The sequence below is a fragment of the Gracilinanus agilis genome, chromosome 6 (assembly GCF_016433145.1).
Source record: "Gracilinanus agilis isolate LMUSP501 chromosome 6, AgileGrace, whole genome shotgun sequence".
Taxonomy (NCBI): domain Eukaryota; kingdom Metazoa; phylum Chordata; class Mammalia; order Didelphimorphia; family Didelphidae; genus Gracilinanus; species Gracilinanus agilis.
The window spans coordinates 53,948,079-53,972,229 of NC_058135.1; the positions used below are offsets into that span (position 1 = coordinate 53,948,079).

Here is a 24,151-nt window from a genome sequence, read left to right on the forward strand (position 1 = left end):
CTGATATTCATATAAGAGACTGGGAGACCAATATGGTCAATTCTTGAGTTAATGAACTTGGCCTTCTTACTACTAAGCTGATAACTCTTCTTTGCAAATGGACATAGTAGATAGGCACACTGGACGTGGATTTCAGTCCCATCTTAGATGCTTCCTTGGCTGTGTGCCCCTGAGCAAATCGCATCATCTCACTGTGCCTCAGTTTCCTCATCTGTCAAATGAGAGTGTCCTCTGAGTTCCCTTCTAATTTTCCATCTACATTTCTGTGATCCTCTTTCTCTAGTCTGAATTTCTGCCTTTCATCAACTCCTAAGAATGAGATCATGGAAAGAAAAGTGGTTTTAGCAATCCTAAAGAGACCTGAGTTCTAGTCCTGATTCAGGCACTAAATATTTATGCGGCCCTGGAAAACCCCCCTTAACTTCTCAAAGCCTCAGTTTCTCTCTATATCAAATGAAGGTATTGGACCAGATGATCTCTAAGGTCCTCTTCAGATCTAAAATTCTAGAATGTCTGAGTCTCCACGGCAGAGAAATGAAGAGAATCAAAAGCTTTGCAAGCCTGCCCTCTTGTGGGAAATGAGAACAGACTGAGGTCCTGAAAATCAGACCTGACCAGGAACCATTGGCCAAGTGGAAAGCCAGTTCACAAAGGGGACCTGTGAGGAAGATGGTCTCGGGACAGTATTTTTCTTCTCACCAATCCTCAGAAGCTGGAGATTCCCACCCTATACATAATCAACCTCTCTGATCTAAGTCCCTTCCTGAAGTTGGGACATCAGCATTATTTTGCAGTGTCAAAGGAGATAAAGGAGAGAGCCAGTGCAACCTTCTCATTTTACAGATGAGGAAACTGAGGCTCAAAGAGCCTACGTAACTTGAGCAAGGTCACACAGGCAGTAAGAAGCTGAGCCCAGATGGGAATCCCGGTACTCTAATTATAAATTCAGCACCCCTGGTCTTCTGGGGTGGCCGTCGTTCTCTTCTAGCTTCCCCCACATGGATTACCTCTTAGCAAAATGTCTGTTGGCTACCTCCTCCCCGAACTCAACCTGCTCCTTCTTGTGTTCCTCTCCTTTCTCTTTCCATGATGCTGCTTTCCAGTGCCTTCCTCCCATCCACCCGGGATGCCTTTCGCTCTTCGTGGAAGAGACACCATATTCACTCGAGAGGAAATATCAGGATGATCAGTACCAACGAGGTGAAATGAGAACGGGGAGTAAAATGAGATTTCCCTTAGAAGGCTCTGGGTATTGGGCCAGGGCAGGGGGATGGGAGCATCTCCTCTCAGAGATGTTTTCTGAGCACTCACATAGAGAACTCCAACGGGAGGCTAATTAGTCACATGTGGCTCATTTGAGAACCCCAGGGAAAACCAAGGATGATTTTTGGCTCAAGCTAGCTCCAAGTTTGGGGAGCTGCTTACTGTTTCAGCAGGAAAAGCTATTACTGCTAAAGGTCCAAAGGGCTGCCGGTTTGAGATAATGACAGCACGCTGGTGAATCACAAGTTAAGTGGAGAGACGGCCACTTAAGCAGCCTTTCACTGCTGGAGCGATCTGCTAAGCACGGTTGGCTTGGTAACTGCGCCGCACAAATTTCCTTCCATTACAAGCCAAATCATAGGAGGAGAGCACAAGCCTGCACCAACTATCACATAAGCAAAGCCGCGGAATATAAAACATTACCCGAGTAATAAATGCCTCAGGCAAAGAGGAAAAGCGATGGGACTTACTCTAGCCACTGACTCCAATTAATAATGATAATAACACTCGTGGGGAGTGCTTTAAGGTTCACAAAGAGCTTTCTAAGGGTGATCTCAATTAAAAAGTCTTGGTCCTCATTAAGCTGTGTGTCCTCCGAATGGACTCTATGGAACATGGCCTGGGGAAGGAGAAGGAAAATGTATGCTAATGGCGCTTCCATATTCTGGAAGGTCACTTGTCCTGCATGTTTTATTTGGTAAATACTTATCATGAGATTCTAGCAAGAGCAGACATTTTTCCTGCAAATTAAAAATAAGAGAGATAGATGATTTAGGGCTGGGAAAGGCTCAAAACAAAACCTCTTTAAGCCAAGAACCAAAAGTTTCCCAGTAATCAGTGATTTAAAGAAGAAATCTCTCTCAAAATATCCTAGGCTAAAGAAAGACATTTAAATTTCCCCATTATGATGTAGTCTCTAAGCGATTACCCTAATGCAAATATTAATAATATGGAAATAGGTCTTGATCAATGATACATGTAAAACCCAGTGGAATTACTCATTGGCTATGAGAGGGGTGGTGGGAGGAGAAGAGGGAAAGAACACGAATCATGTAACCATGGGAAAATGTTCTAAATTAATTAATTAAGTCTCCAGCCATAGCAACTCTCTTCCCTTTGATGCTTAAATACGAATACTGGAAGAAGCCCAAGAAAAAGCAGTCTATCTCAAGCTATGAGATCCTGACATCTAGTAGAATTCCCAAAGAATCCAATATAAAATTACATGATACTAGGGAACTTAGGGTCTATAATTCCAGAAGGGAAAAAAAAGTGAATCACCTAAGCTAATTAACAGAACTAGGGGCTGGATTTGTTAGGTTGGGACCTAACAAAGAGAACTCCCAAATGAAGAAACACCTTCTACCAATGCAAGTCAGGCTTCTAAGGAACAAAATTTTGCAAAGTTGCTGGAGCTCTGGACTGCCCGGGATCATTCAACCAGGATATATGAAAAATGGGACTTGAATTCTAGTCTTCCTGGCTCCAGTAGTATTTCTCTATCTACTACCAACGGAGGCTGCCTGTAGGGAGCAAGGGGGAGTAATAGGAACGGGACCCTCATACGCTGAAATCGTGTATTTCTCACCCGTTAGCACGAGTCAAACATCACCTGAAAATCTATAGTTTCAGCATTAGTCAAGCATGAATTGCAGAATCCGTACTGTTGATCAGTTACTCATTCTACGAACATCAATCCCTCGTACTGGATCAATAATGAGCATCAGCTCTGGGCTATTTGGTGTTATTCTTTATTTACCTTAGTGCTGAACTGTTAGGGCTGTGCTGTATTCTACCCACCCCCATGTTCCCATGCCAGAAGAGCAGCAAGACCTCTCCCACACTGGCCAATGATGACAAGGTGGACAATGGGAGGAACGTGGGACTTGGGCATGAAGGGCTCCGGCATTCCAGAAAGATCCCCCAAACTTGTGCGTGCTCCTCATTCCCTAAGATGTAGGTGTTAAACCCCAAACCACACCACCCCCTGAATCTGGCCATGCCCAATTTCCAGGGTTTGGGGGAAAGGTGAAGATTTCTCTGGAATGGGAGATGACTAGCCCCCAGCCTCTAATAAATGCACCACCCCTGATCCACAGGGCACAGAGCTGCTACTCCATACCTGGAGGAATGGCTACTCCACACCTGGAGAGCTGCTATCCTATCAGCTCCAGAGAGGTTCCTGATTAGCCCCCAGACCATTCCATCAGCTATTAAGACTATTTTACCACCTTAAACCTCTTCATCTTCAAATAAAATTCTGGACTGAACAGAGTTTGAGTCTTCCATCCTCGGGGTAAGATCTTGCTACAAATTGGGGTGTGTTTCTCTGGCAACACTACTCTGCATCTCAATTAAATTAATATGTCAAATAAAAGTGCTTTAAGTCCCCATAGGAGACTATCTAATTGAGAGGGTTTAAAGAACTCATTCACCCAATTCCTTTCTCAGCCCCCTTCCTTCACACATTCTTCTCCTCCTACATGGTGTCCTGGCCTCTCTTGATGGGATCAAGGCTGCCCCCTTCAGCCTTTCCCAGCCCCCTTCACTCACTCACAGGTCAACCAGGCTGTATTTTCAGGCCGCAGGGCGACAGAGAAACCTGCTATTTCCATGACTTCAATAGGAATTCTAATTCCTTTCAGCAGAGCATTTTAACCCAGAATGTATCCATGTGGGTGGCCTGAGTGCATCAAAGCCAGCCTGGCCCTTCACAAAATTGTTTTCTCCTTTCTTTTCTTGTCAATGTTTATTCTACATGGGCAGCTGGTCTTAAGGGCTGGATAAGGCAATGCCCCTATTCTCAGATATCTGCTAAATAGCATCTTGGAATTTCATAGAGAACTTTAAAAAAAAGGGGGGGGGGTGGAAATTCAATGACAACAAACAAAAACTCCCGACTCCAGACAGATGGGGGTTCCAACTGCCTGTGTAAACACAGAGGCAGATGTTTCTAGCTAGGTCCAGTAGGTCTCCACTCAGTACGTTTTCATTTTTATTCATTCTGGTTCTCTTGAAGGAATCACTTCCTTGCTGGGAGGGAACCAGGATGAAAGGCAAGCAAGGGGCTGTAGGAGACAAGAAAAGAAGCAGGAGAGAGAGGGAAAAGGACAGATGCTACTTTCCCATTACTCACAATGCTACCTCAGTGCTCATTTCCCTCCTTTTCACTGTTCTCCACTTAAAGATTATAAACACAGAACACTGAACAGTAGACGTGAATAAGCTTACTAAGCCAATTCATAATGAGGTCAGGGAAAGAAAAAATAATCAGTTGAGAAGAAAACACACCACTCTCTGTTAAAGATGGAAAAAAAGACTCTTTTACATAAATATATTGCCAGGTTCACATTCAAAGGGAAGACTGTAAATACAATTTGACTTAAACACTTTTGACTAACATGGTAGAGTCATGTCCAAAGAGGGGGTGGGGAGGGGGAACGGGGAGGAGAAATGTATAAAATACCAACTTGGAGGTTTCCTAAATGCTTAACTCCATGAAACTGTTTGTGGAAATACACATGATTTTGAACAAAATTTATTGATATAATAAAACTTTGCATTAAAAAAATCAAATTTACAAATCTCTCAAACAGACATATCCTTACAGCTGATTTAAATTCATGCAGTGCACAGGATTTATAAGGCAATTTACTCAGAAGACAGAAAAGTTTCGCCATTATAACAAAAATGTTACCTGAGGGAGGGCCCCATAATTCCATATAAAACCCTTGTGAGGGAAGATATTTGCCACATAACGCAGCTTGCCTTTCTTTATATCTTGTTTAATGGGATTCAATGGCTCCTTGGTGTCAATCTAAAGAGATCATGGGAAAAAGAAAGAAAAAAGTCAAATGAATCGCAATTAATCCTCTATCCAACTGCCTGAAAAGTTCTTTAAAAGGCTGATATTTTCAAACTACCAAAATTCACATGTCACAGGCTAAAAAAAAAATTGAGCCTAATTTACAAACTAATCTTTAAAGGCTTGGGAAAAGTCTGGCAAAGAAATGTCAAGATTTTACAAGCCTATCAATCTAAAAAATCAACAAGTAAGAAGACTGTGATGGTCAAAGGATTAAGGTTAGTCAATTGACTTTTTTGTTGCTCATTTTAAGCTCTTTTTATAATCAATCCTATAATAAAATTAATTTTGAGGCCATGATCCAACTGGTTGAAGGTTCAAAGCTACATTTTTACTAAGCTTCCCCAAAATAGCCTCAAATTATTCAAAGAAAAAAATTATGCATAATATCAAGTCAGTAAAAATAAGAGTCAACATGTATATGAAGAAAGATTTTTGCCCTGGCTGAAGTTTCAGATATCTGGATCCTGTGACTTCCTTTGCTAAGCAAAGGGAAGACTGAAATGTCATCTAAGGACAAGAATTACCTAGTGTTTATGATTATTATTAAAAACTCTAATAAAAGCTGATTATTATAAACAGGTGCAAGAGATGCTGGTGATTTTCCACACATTCTGAGAAACACAGACAAACCCAAAAAAATAAATAAGTAAATAATCCCTATTTTAAAAGACAGAATTAGCATTTCTACTACCACCAAAGTGGTAGTAGGAATGCTTTGGATAACTCAACAAAAACAGTGGCCATAAATTAAACTACTTTGCTCTGGCAAGTGGTCTTCTGAATACTTCATGAAGAGAACAGGAGAAGCTCTGGAGGGGCCTTAGTCGGAACATCTTGTAGGCTCACTTCTTGTGAAGAAGTTTCAAAATGGCTAATCAGCAGAAGAGCAGATGTTCTTAGATAGTCATCGTAAATCAAGCATTACCCTGGAAAACTCTATCACTCCCGCATGAGCAAAATCTAAAGGGAGAATTAAGTCCTTGGAAACCAAAACTGGCATCATTCCCAAATAAACAGGTTTCAGGACTGTCACTGAACTAAAAATAACTCTGTGGCTGCTTAGGTCACCCTTGAAAATAGTTTTTGCCATTTCCCAAAATGGAGGAGGGAAGAAAAGGGTCAGTTCAGATCTGAGATATACAGGCCATTTACCAAATAGTATTCAGTTATTAGAATTGCGATTAAAAGAAAAAAGAAGTCTAATGTAACTATATCCATTTGGCACTTAGATTTTGCAAACTATTAAAAAAATGCATCCTGGGACCAGTCTCAGAGGCATAATAACATGGCTTGAGGTTCTGTCTCTGAAAAGCATTTATGGTAATTCTAATGAGTGACCTCAGAAATACTCTAAAAATATGAATTTCAGAAGGGTTACAGATGTGCACTGGTAGATGGAGTATCCACACTGGAAATTCTCTTCCCTGAGGATATCACAGGTTCACACATGTAAATCTGGAATAGGTCTTTTAGTCCAATTCCATCATTTTACAAATGAGAAACTGAGGCCCAGGAAGGTGAAGTAAGAGACTAGCTCACGGTCACATTAGTAGTTCAGATCAAAAGAATGTTGTTTTTTTAAACTAAATGGAAAATAAGTTCAACATAAAGGGTCTTAAATCATAATATGTTTTTCTCATTTAAAAAAAATGGCCAACCATACTGAATTTTGTGGCAAACTGTATAATTAAAAAATTGTATTTTGGATGCTTAGTAGTTATAATTTTCTTTCATGTTAGTAAGGTATATTCAATCACATACCTCCATTTTAGCATTTGTCCAACGAGGTATTTCTACAACCATATTAAATATTTTCTGTAATAAAAACAATAATAAAAGCATTTAAGTGTAACTCTTCACAGCATCTCAATTATGTGCTTTGAAAACTACTTCAGATTTTTTTTGTCAACATCGACTAACCTCATCTAAGAAAAATTCTTACTCAAGTTTAATATTCCAAAGTCTTTCATTTCCTAAAAATTGAGAGAAAATAGCACCCAAAATACTACAACCACATTCTCCAATCTTCCATGTCATGCAAGAGGAGGGGAAGGAAAGCACAGAACAATGGAAATTCAAAGAAAGGCCCAGATTTAAATCATGTTTCTGCCTTGTGTCCCTGAAAAAGTCATTTAAGTTCTCTGGGTCTCAACTCTATATCTATCAAATGAGGAGTTAGGGCTAGAAGACCTTAATGATCTTGTCTGGCTCTAATTCTATGATCCCACGATGAGAATTCTAGGAGATCTGTTTGCCCAAATCCCTCACTTGACAGATGTCAAGTGAGAGGTGAAATGACTTGTTTTTGTTTATTGTCACTTAATTTTTTAAAATGCCCTGTGAAATTCCAAGAAGCCTTTTAGCATACATACATATATATACACACATACACACACACACACACACACACACACACACACACACACACACACACATATAAGAATGGGGGCATTGTCTTCATCCATAAGACCAAATGCTCTTGCAGAATAAACATGGACAAGAAAAGAAAGAAGAAAACAAGTGGTTACATGACTCTTGAGTGGTAAAGCCAAGATTCTAACCCTTATCTCCTCTCTCCTGATCTTCCTGACTACAGAAAAGAGTTATGAGCTACTTTTGGAAATGAATCCTCAAATGTAGTTTGATGGAGGGAGTCAGAAGGCATCTACATGGATAAGCCACTTAGCTTCGCAGGGGGAGTTTCCTCATCTTTACATAAGAACTGCCATGATACAGAGCGGAAGCTTGGGGAAATTACTTGAAAAGTGTGAAATGTTAGCCCAAAGCAATTTGTCTTGATTAAATGCAAAATTACTAGAAGTAGTCATTAAAGTTTGATGTCACAAGCAGCACAGGTGGAAGAAGTCTCAGACAACACATCGCCAAATCCTGCAAGAGAAGCTACGAGACCTTGGGGTTAGCTGCAAGCACAAGGAGTCATCTGCCATTTCTGAACTTTTCTGCATGGCTATAGAAGTATAGTTTCAATGGAGAGTGGCTCTAGAAATATGGTGAGTTCGAGTCTCCCCCCGCAGAATGGTCCTATCAAGAGAGCTTCTTAAGATGGGGCTGTCATCCATAGCAAGTGCTATAACTAACAGCCAAACTCATCATTGCTAAATAGTGGCTTAGATAGAGCTTTGTTAAGCCATGTCTAAAGTTTCTCAGATGTTGAAACAAAGAAAGTTCTTTACTCACAATTAAATGGACCACAAAGAAACACAAAGGCACTGAATGGAGTTTTTATGGAGCAGCCCCTAGCTGTGGCTCAGGGATTCATAAGGCATAAGTGCCACATGCTACTTATAAAAGGGAAAAGGCTAAACCTGAGCCTGGATTTCTCTACTTGCTCTAATTCTCAACAATTATTCCCCAGGAGCATGTCTCCTCACCCGTCTCAGGCAACTGCAGACACAGCCCCACCATTATGTTTCATTTTCTATGCTCTTTCGTGAGGCACCTCTGCACCTGTTTAAATATGTCTGAAGTCATCGTTATAAAGGAAAACTGAAGTAAATGGCAGATGTTCGCATAATTTATTCATCTTGGAAAGCCTGGTTACTAGAGAACAAATGCCTTGGATGAATGCATAGAGGGTAACAGAGAAGACCACACTAGTAACAAGAAATGGAGTTTTACACAATGCAAACTACCATAACCACTCACTGAGCTCAGAATGAGGCCAAAAGGACCATGGAGGAGGGCTGAATTTTAAACTTGCCAAGCACGATCTCCCCCAAAACCTCTCTCCTTCTGGTTCTGATCACTAAGGATTTATTCCCAGCCTGCCTCCTTGTTCTTCTCCAATAAAAGGCATGTGCTTCCAATCCCCCCACCCACCCAAAAAAGTGATATTTTGCTGGTCTGTTTTCCCTAAAAGTTCATCCCTAAATCAGTTGCTTAGAACTCTTGAGTGCATTTTCCCATTGATCAATCAATAAGCAATTATTAGGCACCGACCATTTTGCTGGGCACTCTGATAGGTGCTGGAGACACAAAGATCAAAATTAAACAGACCCTGTTCTCTCTACTGTATAAAGATGCAATCCTTATAACGACTGCTTAGGCTAGCCCTCACAAGCCTGCTTAACACATATCCTAGCCCCTTCCTGAAACAGAAAGGGCAAATCCCAAGCCCCTTTGAACTCCCACTCTGAATCCTAAGTCTGGGCTTTGCAAGAGGGGAGGAAAAGGGAAGAAGGTAAAGACTGTGTGGAAGTAGCTCCTGTGCTAGTCAGGGCAAGATTCTGACCACATGTGGCAATAGCCATTCCTCTCACACACTTGGGTGACAGAAGATAAACTGGGACCCCAAGAACTTGGGCAGCGTGAAGGCACTGGAACCCCACCCAATTCACCTGCAAAACTGCTCTCATCACACCTACTGGTGGTCACCAAGACTAAAATATGTTTCTCAAACTGACTTAGGTATAGTTATTTGACGGGAAGTACTGGGTAAGAGTCAGCGGGGCTCTTTCCCTCGGCTTCCGGATAGGGTAAAGGTCCAAATTGAGCCACAGCATAGGTGCCATGAACTGAGCAGCAAGAGGAAGGCAGCCTTCCCCTTCTCTCCTCTTCTACCTCATGGCTCCCAGAAGCCAGCTGGAGGCATCTGGCCTGATTCATTCGTCCTTTTCAGTTCCTGGGGCAGGGGGTGGAATCCCCACAGAATCAAGCCATGGCAATCTTGAAGACAGAATTCAAGGCCCAGGTATTGCAACCAGCAATCCAGCAGGGAAGCCCTAAGAAACCAGGACACTTGGGCCTTCATCCCAAGGAAGGCTTGGAACTTGGGACTATGCAAAGCCATGACTCTAATTCCCTTTCCCTCACCAGAGTATGAAATGATCATGGGGGATAAGGGTGCCTCCAGGTGTTGGAACCATGTTAACCTGTTTATTCTTGCTGTTTCTTTGTAAATATTCCTTTGTAAGAAGCAGGAAGGAAGGAAGAGAGAAGGAAGCGAGGGAGGGAGGAAGAGAGGGAAGAAAGAAAGAGCAAGGGAAGGAAGGAAGAGAGGAAGGGAGAGAGTGGTTTGTTTGGGTCAAAGCCAGGGTCTCTCCAGCCGAGGTCAGAGCTAGTTAAGTGCCCTTTCTACAACACCTCACAGCTTTTAACAAAGGGAAAAAATACAAACTGGATATCAATGAATCAAAAGATGAGAAAGCACTTATTAAGCTCATATCATGTGCCATGCACTTTGCCATGCTAAGCATTGGGGATACAAGGAAAGACAAAAGATCATTCTTGTCCTCAAGGAGATCACATTTTTATATGCTGAATATTTTTCATATAAATGTGTGTACATATACATATGTAACATGGAAATATATCTGTAAACATATGTATGTACATACACATGTATGCATAACTGTGTTTATAGTCACAAGTATATGTGCATATATACATAATTCCAGCTATTCATAAAAATTATGAGTATTTATATAACATTTTGACGCTTATAAGCTTTTGCATCTGACTTGGTCCTCACAACAACCCCAAGAAAGATTATTATAATTTCCATTTTACAAAAGAGGAAACAGAAGCTCAAGTATGCTAAGTGGCTGAACTTTGGACTTCCTGACTGGAGGCTTGGCATTTTGTCACTACAAATCAAGCAGCCCTCTCAGGTCCCTAAAACAAAGTGGTTTACACTAAGGTCTAAATATAAGCCCTTCCTCTTTGACCAGAACAAGTCAATGTGTTTCTCAGGTTCGCTCTGGCTGCCTTACAACTCTGAGAGGCACAAAATCAGGAGATCCAAGCAAAAACATTTGAAAACGCCATACAAACATCAGACACAATTGTGATGATGATCTTAAACAATAAAAGTTATTTACAAAAAAAAAAAAAACAAAAAAACTCCCAGACATACCTCATGCTCCCTGATCCGAGCTTTCTTGGTAGGAATGCCATTTTCCTATGTACGAGCAGGGGGGGAAAGAAGACACTTATTTTTGCAAATCTCTTTACAAATGATCACCAGTTGCTTCTGGGTCATTTCCTCAAAGGCATCTAAAACTCAACATGTCCAAAACAATTCATTATCTCACCCCCAAACCCCACTTCTCTCCCTATCTTCCCTATTTCTGTACAAAGTACCAACATCTTCCCAGTCACCCAGATTTGTAGCCTCAGAATCATTCTCAATTCCACATTTTCCTTCAATTTCAACTCCAATCCATAACCCATCAGATGCCTGCTCATGCAGATTCTCCCTTGCCTCTGTTCCCCACCTATTTCAGACCCTTACAGTTTTCCTCCTGGACTCCTGCAATACATTCCTAATTGGTATCTCTACCCCAACCCTCTTCTCTCTCTAATCCATTCCTCTTACGGCTTCCAAAATGGCATTTCTAAAGCATAGGTCCAACCTTATCTCCCTACTCAAAAATCTCCAGAGGCTCCCTACTGCCTCTAGGATAAATGACAAACTCCTACACCTGATCCTTAAGGCCAATCTGCCTCAAACCTACCTTTCTGGACTTATAATAAATTATTTCTCTCTCCCCACTCAATAGTCTCACCAGACTGGTAACTATTTATTATTAACTCACACGCAGATTTCATCTATTCAAGCTACCACTTGGAACTGGAATATACTCCCTCCTCACCTTTGTCTCCTAAAATTTTTAGCTTCCTTGAAACTCAGTGCAAGCCCTCCCAGAAATTCTCTTGTATTAAATACAAAACTTTGTACATATTCTGTATGTAATATATGTTGTATTCTCCAACAGAATGTAAGTACCATTGGAGAGGGGCTATTTAATTTTTGTCCTTGTATTCCCAAAGCCTAGGAGTATCTTTAATAAAATGCTCATTTATTATTATAATAATAATGTATTATTATAATTATACTAATATAATTATAATTATTATAGCAAAGACATGTTTTTGAGTATTGTTCTATACTGTCTGGCTAGAAAATTAAAATAAAACTACAGTAAAAGGTGATAATAGAACTGAAATTGCAACAAACAATTAATCATCGAGCACCTATTACATGCTCAGAATTACCAATTGATTCACTTAATTCTGGTACCTTCTATGAATCAAGTACCAAATGCCTCATGGATCAAAATGACTTACAAGATTAAATCCAAAGAGGGCATAAAAAGGAGAATTTTTCCTTAAAAAAAAAAATGAAGTGCAAGACATTTAAAATGTCTAAGAGTGAGTTTATTGGTATGTTCGCTTTAGTTTAAAAATACATATTTTTAATTCTACCAAAGGTCTTTTTCCCAAGCCTTTCTGCAAGAAGCAAATCCACTGCTTGAACTAACGGTGAGAGTGGCAGCAGCTTCCAGCGATTACGTATAAAACAGTCATTTCATTATCGAAATGAAACTCCAGGGAGTGTGACTAACAAGACATAGAAGTACTCGGCGGCACCCCATGCCTTGTAATTCTCCAAAGGTGTGATTACTGCTCCTCTCCAGAGCATCCTTGCTGGTTTTAAATTAAAACAGCCTCGGGGATGGGGGCGGGAAGGAGAACTATGGCCCTCACACCTGCTTGCACATCCTATACCTTTGGCACGGAAAAACAACCCATCACGAAGGAAACGAACATAATTTTGGGATAAATGTAGAAAGGGGGACTGTTATGAGCCAGCCCTAAAACATTATTTTTGCCTCCCAAACCACCACACTCCGAAGTACGAATAGGGGTGGCTCTCATCACTGCTGGTTCAGTGAGTAAAGCCTATTTAGATGACCCTTGTGGGATGGAAAACTGTTTGCAGTCACCGTGACTGTTCCCAGTGTGCCGTTATCGCCACCCCGCTGCCCATCATCAAGGACTCTCTGGGCCTTCCCTAGCCTCTGCCTTGCACCAGCCCCCACTCCTAGGCTAGCTAATGACTCACCGTAATGGCAAGGAATGCCCAATCTCAAATTAGAATTTTCTGGGTAGCCCAGAATTGGGTTCTGCCCTCGTTGCCACCAAAAGGAAGCCACTTGGATACTTTGGACTGGATACGTCTGTTTTTTAATTCCAGGAAATATTCAATTCGATAAACATTAATGAAGCGCCGACTGTATCAGACACAGGGCTAAGACACCTCTCTGAGCCTCGGTCTCCTCGTCTGTTAAAAGACAGGATGTGGACTAGATGTCTTCTGGGACTATTTTCGGCTACGGGACAATGATCCTCGGTCCCAAGGTGTCTCTCTGCACCTTCCAAGGCCTGGATTGCTGTTCTTTTTGCTTCCCTCCCAAGCTTATCAGGCTCCTCATTCCCAACTGTTCTTCCTGTCCCAGGGTTAGGCGGCCACACTAGTAGCAAGGACAGACATTCTAGTATTCTGAGCAATGGCCAAACTATAGACTGCAAGAGGTAGAAAGTCTGTTTCGGGGTTCACTTCATCACCACAAGGTTCAGCCTCTAAATCAAAAACATCCTCACCCTGGACCCTGCGAACTCCTTTATTTTTTTTTATATTTTTATTTTGAATATTTTCCCCTAGTTACATGTTTCACATTCTCTCCCTCTCCCCCAAACCCGCTAACCCCCCTTAGCTGAGACATAATTCCCCTGGGTTTTGCACATATCACTGATTAAGCCCTAATTCCATATTATTGATAGTTGGGCTAGAGTTATCATTTAGCGTCTAATATCCAATAATATCCAATACATCCCCATCAGCCCATGTGCCTGCGAACTCCTTTAAAAAATAATTTTATAAGTACATTTCCATATAACTACTTTTCTAGATTGCAATCCCGTGCATTTTATTGCACAGGCTTCCCCAGGCTGGAAGGCCTTACTCTGTGAGGAGGAGCCCCATCCACCCCTGTGCTGCTGGCAAAGGCCCCAGACATTAGCGGGGGATGCAGCGGAAGGGCTTACCCAGGGGATCCCCCCAGAGCACCCTGCTCCCTGCAAGCATGAAAAAGCCCAGCTGAGGACGCCTGGGGCCACATTCACCCATCTACTATGATGCATCGGGAAGAGCAGACTGAGAGCTGCTCTGGAGGGGGCGTCCCTGGGCTTAGGAAGCCTGATTCCATAACAAATCCCTGTGGTACTAAGCATCCACATCTACGTCCCCAAAATGGTACAGAGAAGAGTACAGTGTCTGAGCACCTGAGTCTGAGTCTCCTCACACTACCCGGGAGGCCTTGGGCTAATAACGCACCCTCTCTGGGCCTCAGTTTCTTCCTCTGTAAAATGTAAATGATCTACAAAATCCTTTTCAGTTCCAAATCTAGCATCCGATGACCTTGTCACCTCCAAAGCCCCAGGCCTGATTGTGTTCTTGAGGTCAATAGTAACACTATTCATCTACATACAATTCCTGGCATTCTCCCCAAGATACTCCCCCAAACTCCAATCCCCACCTCTCCCAATCATGCATAGTCCATAGAGCACTGGATTTAGAAGAAAATCTAAACCCTGGGGAGCTGGAAAATCTGGAGCACTGGGGGAAAGTTGGGTTTGAATCTCATCGCAAACCTTTCCTACCGGTTTGAGTTAATTCTAGGTTTGAAGAAATTTAGGTAAGTCATTTAACCTATTTCAGGACATAAAATAAGGATATATTAGCACCAATCTCAGTATGTAAATTAAAGATAATATTAGCACAAGGTTGGGGACACTTTGTACATCTTAAAGTACTTATATGTGACAAATATTTTGAATTATGGAAGGTCTCACTATCGGTTGATTTCTACCTTTGGCAATCAGGACTCCCCAGTTTTCATTTTATCAAAGCTGAGACCAAATACTATATCTAAATTTATCTTTTCATAATGCCCATAAAAAAATCCATGATTGAAGCCAATGGAATTACTATGATGCTGATAGTAGAAGAAGCTATATTATTCAATGAACCAATATTTTATCACATTAATTACCTAGATACTTCATGAGTGTCCTCAGAAGTTCCTCTTCTCTCAACTATCAGTCCTTCCCTCTACCCACCCCACTCACCTCTTTAATATTTAAACCCTCTAGTTATAGGGTCTCAGGAGTCTCGGTCCTTACCTGATGGTAAATTCTAGGGACTCCTGCCCCTGATCCCTTTGAGAGACCCTCTCCTAGAGATTCCTGTCTCAGTCCATGGGCTATCTTCCCGCCTTCATACACCTAAACCCGTCCCTATAGTCCCCTCTCTAGATTTCAACCCATTCCTTGATGTTATTAGAAGAATTTCTTTTTAACCCCAAAATAATTAAGAACAATACCTCTTTAGATTCAGGCTTCAGAGGAATGTCATGAAAGGGAGAGATGTAGTGACCAGCTACATTCTCTGCAAGATAAAAACAAAGACCATTCAAAACAGGTTTATGTGTCAATGAACACTTTTAACTCCAAACACTCTTCTCTGGAAGTTAAAGGCAACTTGAAAAATTTGCTCCAACCTGCTCAGACAGAAAGCATCTTGGACAAATCTGGCCTCAGACACTTCCCAGCTGTGTGACCCTGGGCAAGTCACTTAACCCCCATTGCCTACCCTTACCAGTATTCTGCCTTGGAACCAATACACAGTATTGACTCTAAGACAGAAGATAAGGGTTAAAAAAAAAAAAGGAAAAAAAGAAAGCATCTTGGACCAAAACAGTGACTGCCCATTTCTGATCATCTTTCATCCAGCCTCCTGACCTCTTGCTCTATAGCTACAATCCTTTGCAAATGGTTTATAAAATCAAAGTTTGAAAAAGTGTCTCAATGGTCAGGCCAGATCATGACAAAGCCCATTTGACTGTGTCAAATTAGGGTCTCCAGCAGGGGAACAAGGACAAACTTAGGGTCTCCAGCTTCCAAATTGACAATTGCATCTCCCTGGTATTTACATCTCTCCTCGGTACCCTCTGCCCCACAATGATCCCTCCAGCTGAAGGGTGAAACCATGACTTTCAGGGTGTCTATTTAAGGAGGAAGTTTGACAGAGTATTTTCCCCATTTCCCAACACCTAGACTGCTTTTTGAACCTTTCTAGACTCTCCATCAGGCCCCAGTGTTGGGTAATAATAATAATAATAATAATAGCAATAGTAAATAAATAATAAATAGTAATAAATAAATGATAGTAAAAATAAATAATAAATAATAAAAAATGTAATGGGCTTACTATGAGGCATTGTGCTAAGTGCTTTACAATTACCCTCTCATTTGATTGTCATAACAACCCTGGGAGTAATAGGTGCTATTAATATCTATATTTTACAGATGAAGAAACTGAGGCAAAGAGAGGATATGTGGGTGCCTACCTATCCCTCTTTCTGCCTTTCAGCTTCCTTTTCACTGCTCTTAGAGAAACCAGGTGGAGCAATGGATAGAGTGCTAGTCCTAAAGTCAGAAAGATTCATCTTCAGGAGTTCAAATCCACCCTCAGACACTCACTAGCTGTGCGACCCTCTGAGTCACTTAGCCCTGTCTGTCTCAGTTTCTTCACCTGTAAAGAAAGGAAATGACAAACCATTCAAGTATCTTTACCAAGAAAACCTTAAATGGGGTGACGAAGAGTTGGACATGACTTAAATGACTGAACAACATCCCCTTATTAAATTATAAGTTCTTTGAGGACAAGGCCAATCTTATTTTGTTTTGACTTGCATTTGATCCCCCAGCTCTGAGTACCTTGCCTGGCACACAGTAGGTGTTTATAAATGTTTACTGACTAGCTGACTTGAAATATTAAGGAGAGGAGAGAGCACTTCATTCACTTCCAAGTGAACTGATGTAAAAAGATAGCTTTAACAGGAGAGTAATTTCATGAGAGTAGCTATTCCTTCCACCTATGCATCTATTCATGAACTTAGAGGAGCCCTCTGTCCCCCCAGAGTCCACGTGATGAAAGAAAGGAACAAAGACTGGGGGGAGATGCTAACATATTCCAAAGAACAACCTAGCATGTAACTTTCCTTCACCTCAGCTAAAATGATATGAAACACCTTTAATGATTCCAATTTTTCCCTTGAAATTATGAGCTAAAAAATACATTCTATATACTATTGATGTATACACTTCTCAAAAAAAATATGATACAACATACCCATACTAAAAAATTATAAAAATTAAAAACCTCAATCTGTGTCCCAGAATATTTTAACTCTGGAATTTCCTGATTTAGGGTATGATTCCTCTTCCAATTACTTTTTTAACATGGTTTTCAGATTCAGTTTTTCAAATGTTTAAACCAACAAGGAGGATTGTGGTGAACAGATCAATCCACTTCTTAATTAGCTTTTTATCTTGCTGTCATTGGCAACAACATGAAAAGGAAGACAGTTGAAAGAATGGCTGCTTTTGACAGGCCTAGGATAATGATGAGAAAGAGACCATCTTAACAGGGTGGTCTGTAATAGTCTCCATTTCAAAGCAGTAGAGGGCATTCTACACGTTCTAGTCCACCCTACTTCAAAAAAAAAGAAATGCTAGGAGGAGAATATTAAACACATCTCAACAAGTCTTCAACATTTATTAAGCACCTGCTATATGCATAGTAGTGTGTCAGGTGCTGGAAAGATAAGGATAAAAAAAAAGCCAAGTAAATAACCCTTGAGGAACTTACAAAATAAGAGAAAACAAGGAAGAGAACTAGCTTTGGAATCAGAGAAACTGGGTTCAAAGTCTGCCTCTGATGTGTATGTACTACCTGTTTAAGTTTGGGCACATCACTAAACTACCTAAGCCTTGGTTTAACTAGACAGCCTCTGGAGGAGATCTAGTTCAGCTCCTGATTTATAAGTCTATAAGGGGGATGGAAAGTGAGAGTTGGGAAGAATAAAATAAAGTATGCAGGATGTGATAAGAGCAAAGAAAGGATCCAAAAGGTATAAGAAATTAAGGGAGGGGGAAAATGCTTTCAGGTGGAGTGATCAGAAAACAGCTCATTGTCTAGATCAGTGGTTCCCAAACTTTTTTGGCCTACCACCCCCTTTCCAGAAAAAATATTACTTAGCCCCCTGGAAATTAATTTTTTTTAATTTTAATAGCAATTAATAAGAAAGATAAATGCACCCGTGGCCATCACCGCTCCCCCTGGATCACTGCAGCACCCACCAGGGGGCAGTAGCACCCACTTTGGCAATCACTGGTCTAGTTGGACTGCAATAAACAGCATATACCATCATTTGTCTAGTCATCTCCCAATAGAAGAACCCCCATTTTATTGCAAAGTCCTTGCTACCACCAAAAGCAGTGCTATCAAGAGATGAATACATATGAAACATTTCTCTCTGCCACGGAGTAAATGGCCAGCACCAAACATCTCTACATCAGAGGGAATAAACCATGAAAGTCACTTTCCTAACATAGTTGCAAATTCTTTTCCAGAACACTGGACCAATCCAAAGAGTTCCTCTCTCTGCACAGACCTCTAGTTAGAAAAATGAAAATTAAAGCAACATTGAAGTTCTATTTCACAACTATCAGATTGCCAAAGCTGACCAAAAAAAAAAAAAAAAAAGGAACAGACAAATGTCAGAAGGACATCCAAAAAAAAAAAAAGCATTGATGCACTATAGGTACAGACACGAATTAGTCCAACAATTTCAGAAAGGAATTTAGAACTATTTACCAAAAGTTACCAACCTATGTATGCCCTCTGACCCAACAATGCCACTAGTAGGCCTATACTACAAAGAAAAAAAGGAAAACAAACTATTAGTATAAAAATATTTATAGCAGTTGTTTTTAGTGACAAAGAACTGGAAACCAAGGGGGTGCCCATTAACAACTGAGTAATAGCTAAACAAATTGTCTTATATGAATTCAATGGAATACAATTGTACTACAAGAAATGAAGAAAGAGACAGTTTCAAGAGAAACTTGAGAAGACTCATATGAAGTGATACAGTTTTTTGTTTTTGTTTTTTTGTTTTTTTTTAAACCCCTAACTGCTGCTGTGTATTGACTTATAGGTGGAAGATTGGTAAGGGTAGGCAATGGGGGTCAAGTGACTTGCCCAGGGTCACACAGCTGGGAAGTGTCTGAGGCCAGGTTTGAACCTAGGACCTCCCATCTCTAGGCCTGACTCTCATTCCACTGAGCTACCCAGCTGCCCCCTTCCACTGAGCTACCCAGCTGCCCCCTGTTTTTAAGAACGAACAATTCTAAAAGACTAAAATTCTGATCCTGATTTCCAAGGACTGATGATGAGGAATGCTACCTCACAGATGACAGACTCATATGCAGCATTAGAAAGATATTTTTGGATGTGGGCAATATGGTCATTTGTTCTGCTTGACTATGTACATATGATACAAGGTTGTTTTTTATTCTTTTAATTCTTCTTGTTTCTTTTTCTTATCTCCCAGTGGAGTAGAGCTAACGGGAGGGAAGGAAGAAAAAGGGCAATCTTAAGGAAGCCTCTACTACATTGTGGAGATGCTCAGTGGAGGATTGGCAAGAAGATAAGAGTTTGTGCAAGAAGGCATGTTAAATCAAAGCTGTTTCAAAGCCTCAAACTATTTTCTTCAATCAATAGATATTACATTATCACTACTATCCCATGAAGGAGTAGTATGTTTTGGTTTTTTGTTTTGTTTTGTTTTATATTAAAAAGGAGTCTGCATTCTCAGGTACAATTCTCAGGTACAATTGTTTTAATGTTTTTCAAATGAACCTTAGACTTCTATAGTTGAGGGTAAGACCTGGAGAATCCCAAAATGCCTGAGCTGTTCCAGCATAGTAGCTTCTCCAGATAAGGTTTCTGATTGCTAGGGAATTTCAAAAAGGAAGAAAGCTAAAGGAGAGCTGTAAACTGGAGAAAAGCAACCATGGAGAGAAACAACTAAAGAAATAACTGGACTTAATCAGGCGGCAGTGGCTGGGGAGTTCCCTGAACAGTGAGTGAGCAGAGAAGGAAGCAGACCAAGAAAAGTCAGGTTTCCAGAGATAAGTGGGAGCAACGGTAAAAAGAGTCTAATAGAAATCTTGTTGATCCTGGAGGCAAGCCAATTCAGCACATTCCATCCATCCATGGGAGAAGGAAGTAGGAGATCTCTACAAGCTGGCCCCTTAGTGTACTAAGAGTTGACAAGTGCTCAAATCTGGCCACTCACAAGCTCAAAGTTTCCCCGTGCCCTCTTGAACCAGGAAGGTATCTGTTCCTATCCCTTTCCTGAGAAATTGGGTTGAACTACACCCATTTGTGCATGGGTGCAAAAAATGACTTTAAAACCCTTCCCATATAATTGCTGGAGAGTCTGAGGGGAAAGAGGAATATTAAGGCATTGTGGGGTGAGTTATGAATTAGTCCAGCAACTGTGGAAAGGAATTTAGGTGAAGTAAGCAGAACCAGAACAACCTACATATAATATTGGGATTTAGAATTTACTTAAGAGGTTAGTGACTAAGGACAGAAAGAGAGATATTGCCATATCACTGTCTTAGGCCCAGCTTGGAATCCTGGGCAAGGTTCCTGGCAGGGAATCCTGAGGTGGAGTCTGTTGGTGACCAATGGTACTTAGGACACATTCCTGGGTGTATCTGACTTGGGAGGTGCTGGAAAACTTTGGCTCTCTAGGATAACCTGGATTTTCAGAGTGACAGTTCAGAGAGGAGAGAAAGTTGGGAGGTTTGGGAAGAACTTGAGAAGGAATACCAACAATTGAGAAGAAAGATCTGTGTTACCCTGTGTGTGGCTGTGGAGTGGAGACATGGTTTGGGCCTAACAGGCCAAGAAGCCAATCAAGCAGAGAAATCTGCAAGGCCCAGAGTTGAACTACAAAGAGGTAGATAATTTTAAATTATATAAGGATAATACTATTAGAAATAGGTTTATTTAGTTAGAAATTGGGTTTAAGATAGATTTAAGGAGAGTGTAGGCCTGGGATATAGGCTGAAGTGGACTTTGTGAGAAGCCTTGAGTGGGGAGTGGGATAAGATAGAAACCCCTTTAGCATTAGGGGCCCTATCTTATAAACCCTTTTACCTTTCCTTTGAACTTTTTCGACTTTATTTAAAAAAAGATTTTCTTTCTAAATCTGTCTCTGAATCATTCACTCTGTGTAGGCAAAAATCAGCTACACTGAACATAAGCTCAGACCAGCCCAGCTTCAACTGACAGCAGGCTGGCCCTCACCAACAAACAACTCATCAAAGACTAAAGATATTGTGTTACAAAATTAACCTAACAGTAATAGCAATCAATATTCTAAATATAATCAATTGTGAAAGACTTAGTAACTCAGATCAACACAATGACCCACCAGAATTCCAAAGGACTGGTGAAGTAAAATGCTATCCATCTACAAATAGAGAAATGATAGACTCAGAATGCAGACTGAAGCATATTTTTTTTTTATTTTTCTTATTTTGTTCCAGTGCATGGCTAATACAGAAAAATGTTTTGCATAACTACATATGTTTTATGGGTATCATATTTCTTGCCTTCTCAATGGGTAAGGGAGGGAGATAATTTGGAATTCAAAAAAAAGAAAGAAACCATTAAATTTAAGGGGGGAGAAAGGAAGGAAGGAAGGAAGGAAGGAAGGACAGAAGGAAGAAGGAAGGCTAGTTAGGTACTTAGTATGTTTGAAACCCCAGCCACAATAGTCTGTAAAATAATGTGTTCTCATTTCCAAACAACTAAATTAGTAAAATTCTAGAATATATATAATCCATTCATTAAACCCTAAGAAAGCTATCCCCTCCCTTATCCCCAGGAAAAACAAACTCTGTGTGCAGCTCTTAACTCAAAAAACTTTCACCAAGGATAAGACAGTAAATAATAATCTTCATTCAAAGCAAGAGAACCAGTCAGGTTTCTACCCCAAATCTGGCACAAATTATGTAACCTATAGGAAATCCTTTAATTTCTAAGCCTCGATTTTTTTCCAAGACATTCAATTATCTCTTTAAGGGTCTACCACCAGATGATTTCCAAGATTTCTTACAACCCTCTGATTCTTTCAGATAATGGGCAACTCGACACAAACAAGTCCTCTCTCAGTGACACACACACCCCAACTCCCAAGAGGAAGGATTGCAGATTGGACAGAAAGCCAGCTTCAGTAAGGAAGACCAAGAGTCAAATCTTGCTTCTGCCAAGAGCAATGACCTTGACAGAGCAAATCATTTAACCTGTGTCCTAGGCTAAGACTCTTAAAGTACAGAGTAGAGCTGATTTCCATTGGTAGAAAGCTTCCTTCCAATGAAATCAGAGTTTACTTTAAAAAAAAAAGTCTACCCCTTATTGGGAGATGAGATTCTATTAACCTTCTCTTTCTACCTATTTCCCCTCACCTCATTACTTTTTTATCAAGTATATTGTGCTGTGGAGACAATAGAAGCATGTCATAGGATCATAGAGCCTATAAAATAGGAAATTATACATATTTCTGATGAATTTCATATCCTTTCCTTCCAGGGAGGTTGGCAGACTGCATAGAATTGATTTCAAGAATTTTCATATTAGTCTAACTTAAAAGAATGGAAATTAGAGAGTTGCCACCCAGACCAACAGGAAATTTGACCACTCTCTGCTCAAGGAGAAAGCTGTCCTAGTACCCAAACCCAGGAGGAAAAAAAAAACAAAAAACTGGGAACTAATCCCTATCTTGGGTCTTTTAAACCTCCCAGGTTTTAATCCCCGAGTTATTTCTATGCTGCTAAGTAGCTCGGAGATGTACAATCAGCTCTTAACAGTGACTCCCTCAGTAAAACGCACAGCTCTGCGAGGTTTCTGGGAAGGAATTGGGGAATAGTGGAAGGTGGCCAGAGAGGGAGAGCGGGACCTCAAAGCAATGTCTGTGGGAGAAAGGAAGAAAGGGGAAAGGGGGTGATGGAAGAGGGAGGGAAGAAGAGGGAACCAACCAGACCTCAGGTACTTAAGGAGATACAGAATAAATGTGAAGGGAATAAATGCAAAGTTCAACATGAGACTGGGCTAGTTTGAGGGGAGGGAAGGTACTTGGGAGGGCAAAGGAAGGTATGAGGAGGTGCTGAGAGGGAAATCTGAGAAAGAGGAAGGAAGGAGACAGCAGAGAGGAAGAGGAGCAGAAAGAAGAGAAATGTGGGAGAGAGGAGAGGTGGGAAGAGAAAAGAAGGGAGAAGAGAAGGATGGGGGAGGAAGAAGGTAGGAAGGAGGAGAGATGTGGAAAGAGGGAGAAGAGAAAGGTGAATGGAGGAGGGAAGAGGATGGAGGAGGAGGAAGAGCATGGAGAAAGAAAAGAGGAAAGGTGATTAAGGAGACGCGCAAAAGGAAGAGGAGGGAGGGAGCGGAGAGTGAAAGGAGGGGGAGGAGGCCGGAAAGGCAGAGAGAGCTGAAAGGAAAGAAGAAGGGGAAGGAAGAGGCGTTGCCTAGGGGGCGGGGCTGACCCTGGTCCCGCCCCTAAGAGCGGAAGTTCCCTGGCTGGAGCCTACTGCTAGGCCTGGGGAGAGACTGGGCGATTCCGAATCTGGTGGTCGTGAGGCTGTCACGGCCGGTACTCACTGAAGTAGAGGCGGTATTGGGGGGAGTGCGGCCTGCCCTGCTCTTCTGTGATGTACTGGCTCATGGCTCGGTGCGGCGGTAACACCACAGACAGCAGGTTTGGAGGCGGTAACTGCCACGAACGCTCGGCCTCGGAGCCCAGTAGCAGCGGCCTCGGCCTGGGCCTCGGCGCCGGCAGAGGTTTCGGCAGCCGCAGCAGTCTCAGTAGGCGCATGGCCTTCCTGGAGTCTCCTCCTCCTAGTTGTCTCTTTCCTCCTCCTCCTCCTACCCCCGGGGCCCTCCCTGACCACGCCCCTCCAACTGACCTTATTCCCTTGGTGAGCTAGAAAGGGCCCTCCGGACTTAGCATTTGTTAAAACGAAACCTGGCCTGGACCTTGATACCATTCCTCTTCCCAATTCCAGTTTCCTCATTTGCAAACAGGGCAGGGCTTGGGGGATGGAATTTTACAAAGACTGGGCTTAAGGGAAAAAATACCCATTTATGTGGCACCTACTATGTGCACTTTTTGCAAATATTAACGCACTCAAGCTCCCCACAGCTCTGAAAAATAGGTGAATTACATTTTACATTTGAGGAAATTGAGGTAAACAGGTCAGGTGGTTTGCCTAGTATCACGCTCCCATGAATCGACA

At 41.4% G+C, this 24,151-nt stretch overlaps 1 protein-coding gene across 4 annotated transcripts in view; it reads right to left on the reverse strand.

The window, feature by feature from the left end:
* PPA2 (inorganic pyrophosphatase 2) overlaps positions 1 to 23,782 on the reverse strand; it is a 156,795-nt gene extending 133,013 nt beyond the window's left edge. The window contains exons 1-5 of one of the 4 annotated variants that reach the window (XM_044680907.1): positions 23,517 to 23,775; positions 15,319 to 15,383; positions 11,007 to 11,051; positions 6,893 to 6,946; positions 4,961 to 5,080 (exon numbers count right to left, since the gene is read on the reverse strand). In XM_044680907.1, the coding sequence (XP_044536842.1) occupies positions 4,961 to 5,080; positions 6,893 to 6,946; positions 11,007 to 11,051; positions 15,319 to 15,383; positions 23,517 to 23,730 (498 nt within the window). In that variant the 5' untranslated portion in view covers positions 23,731 to 23,775. Of the gene's footprint in view, positions 1 to 4,960; positions 5,081 to 6,892; positions 6,947 to 11,006; positions 11,052 to 15,318; positions 15,384 to 23,516 lie in introns of all 4 variants that reach the window. The other 3 variants (XM_044680909.1, XR_006506510.1, XM_044680908.1) reach the window with 3 other exon arrangements.
* Between the last annotated feature and the right edge of the window lie 369 nt (positions 23,783 to 24,151).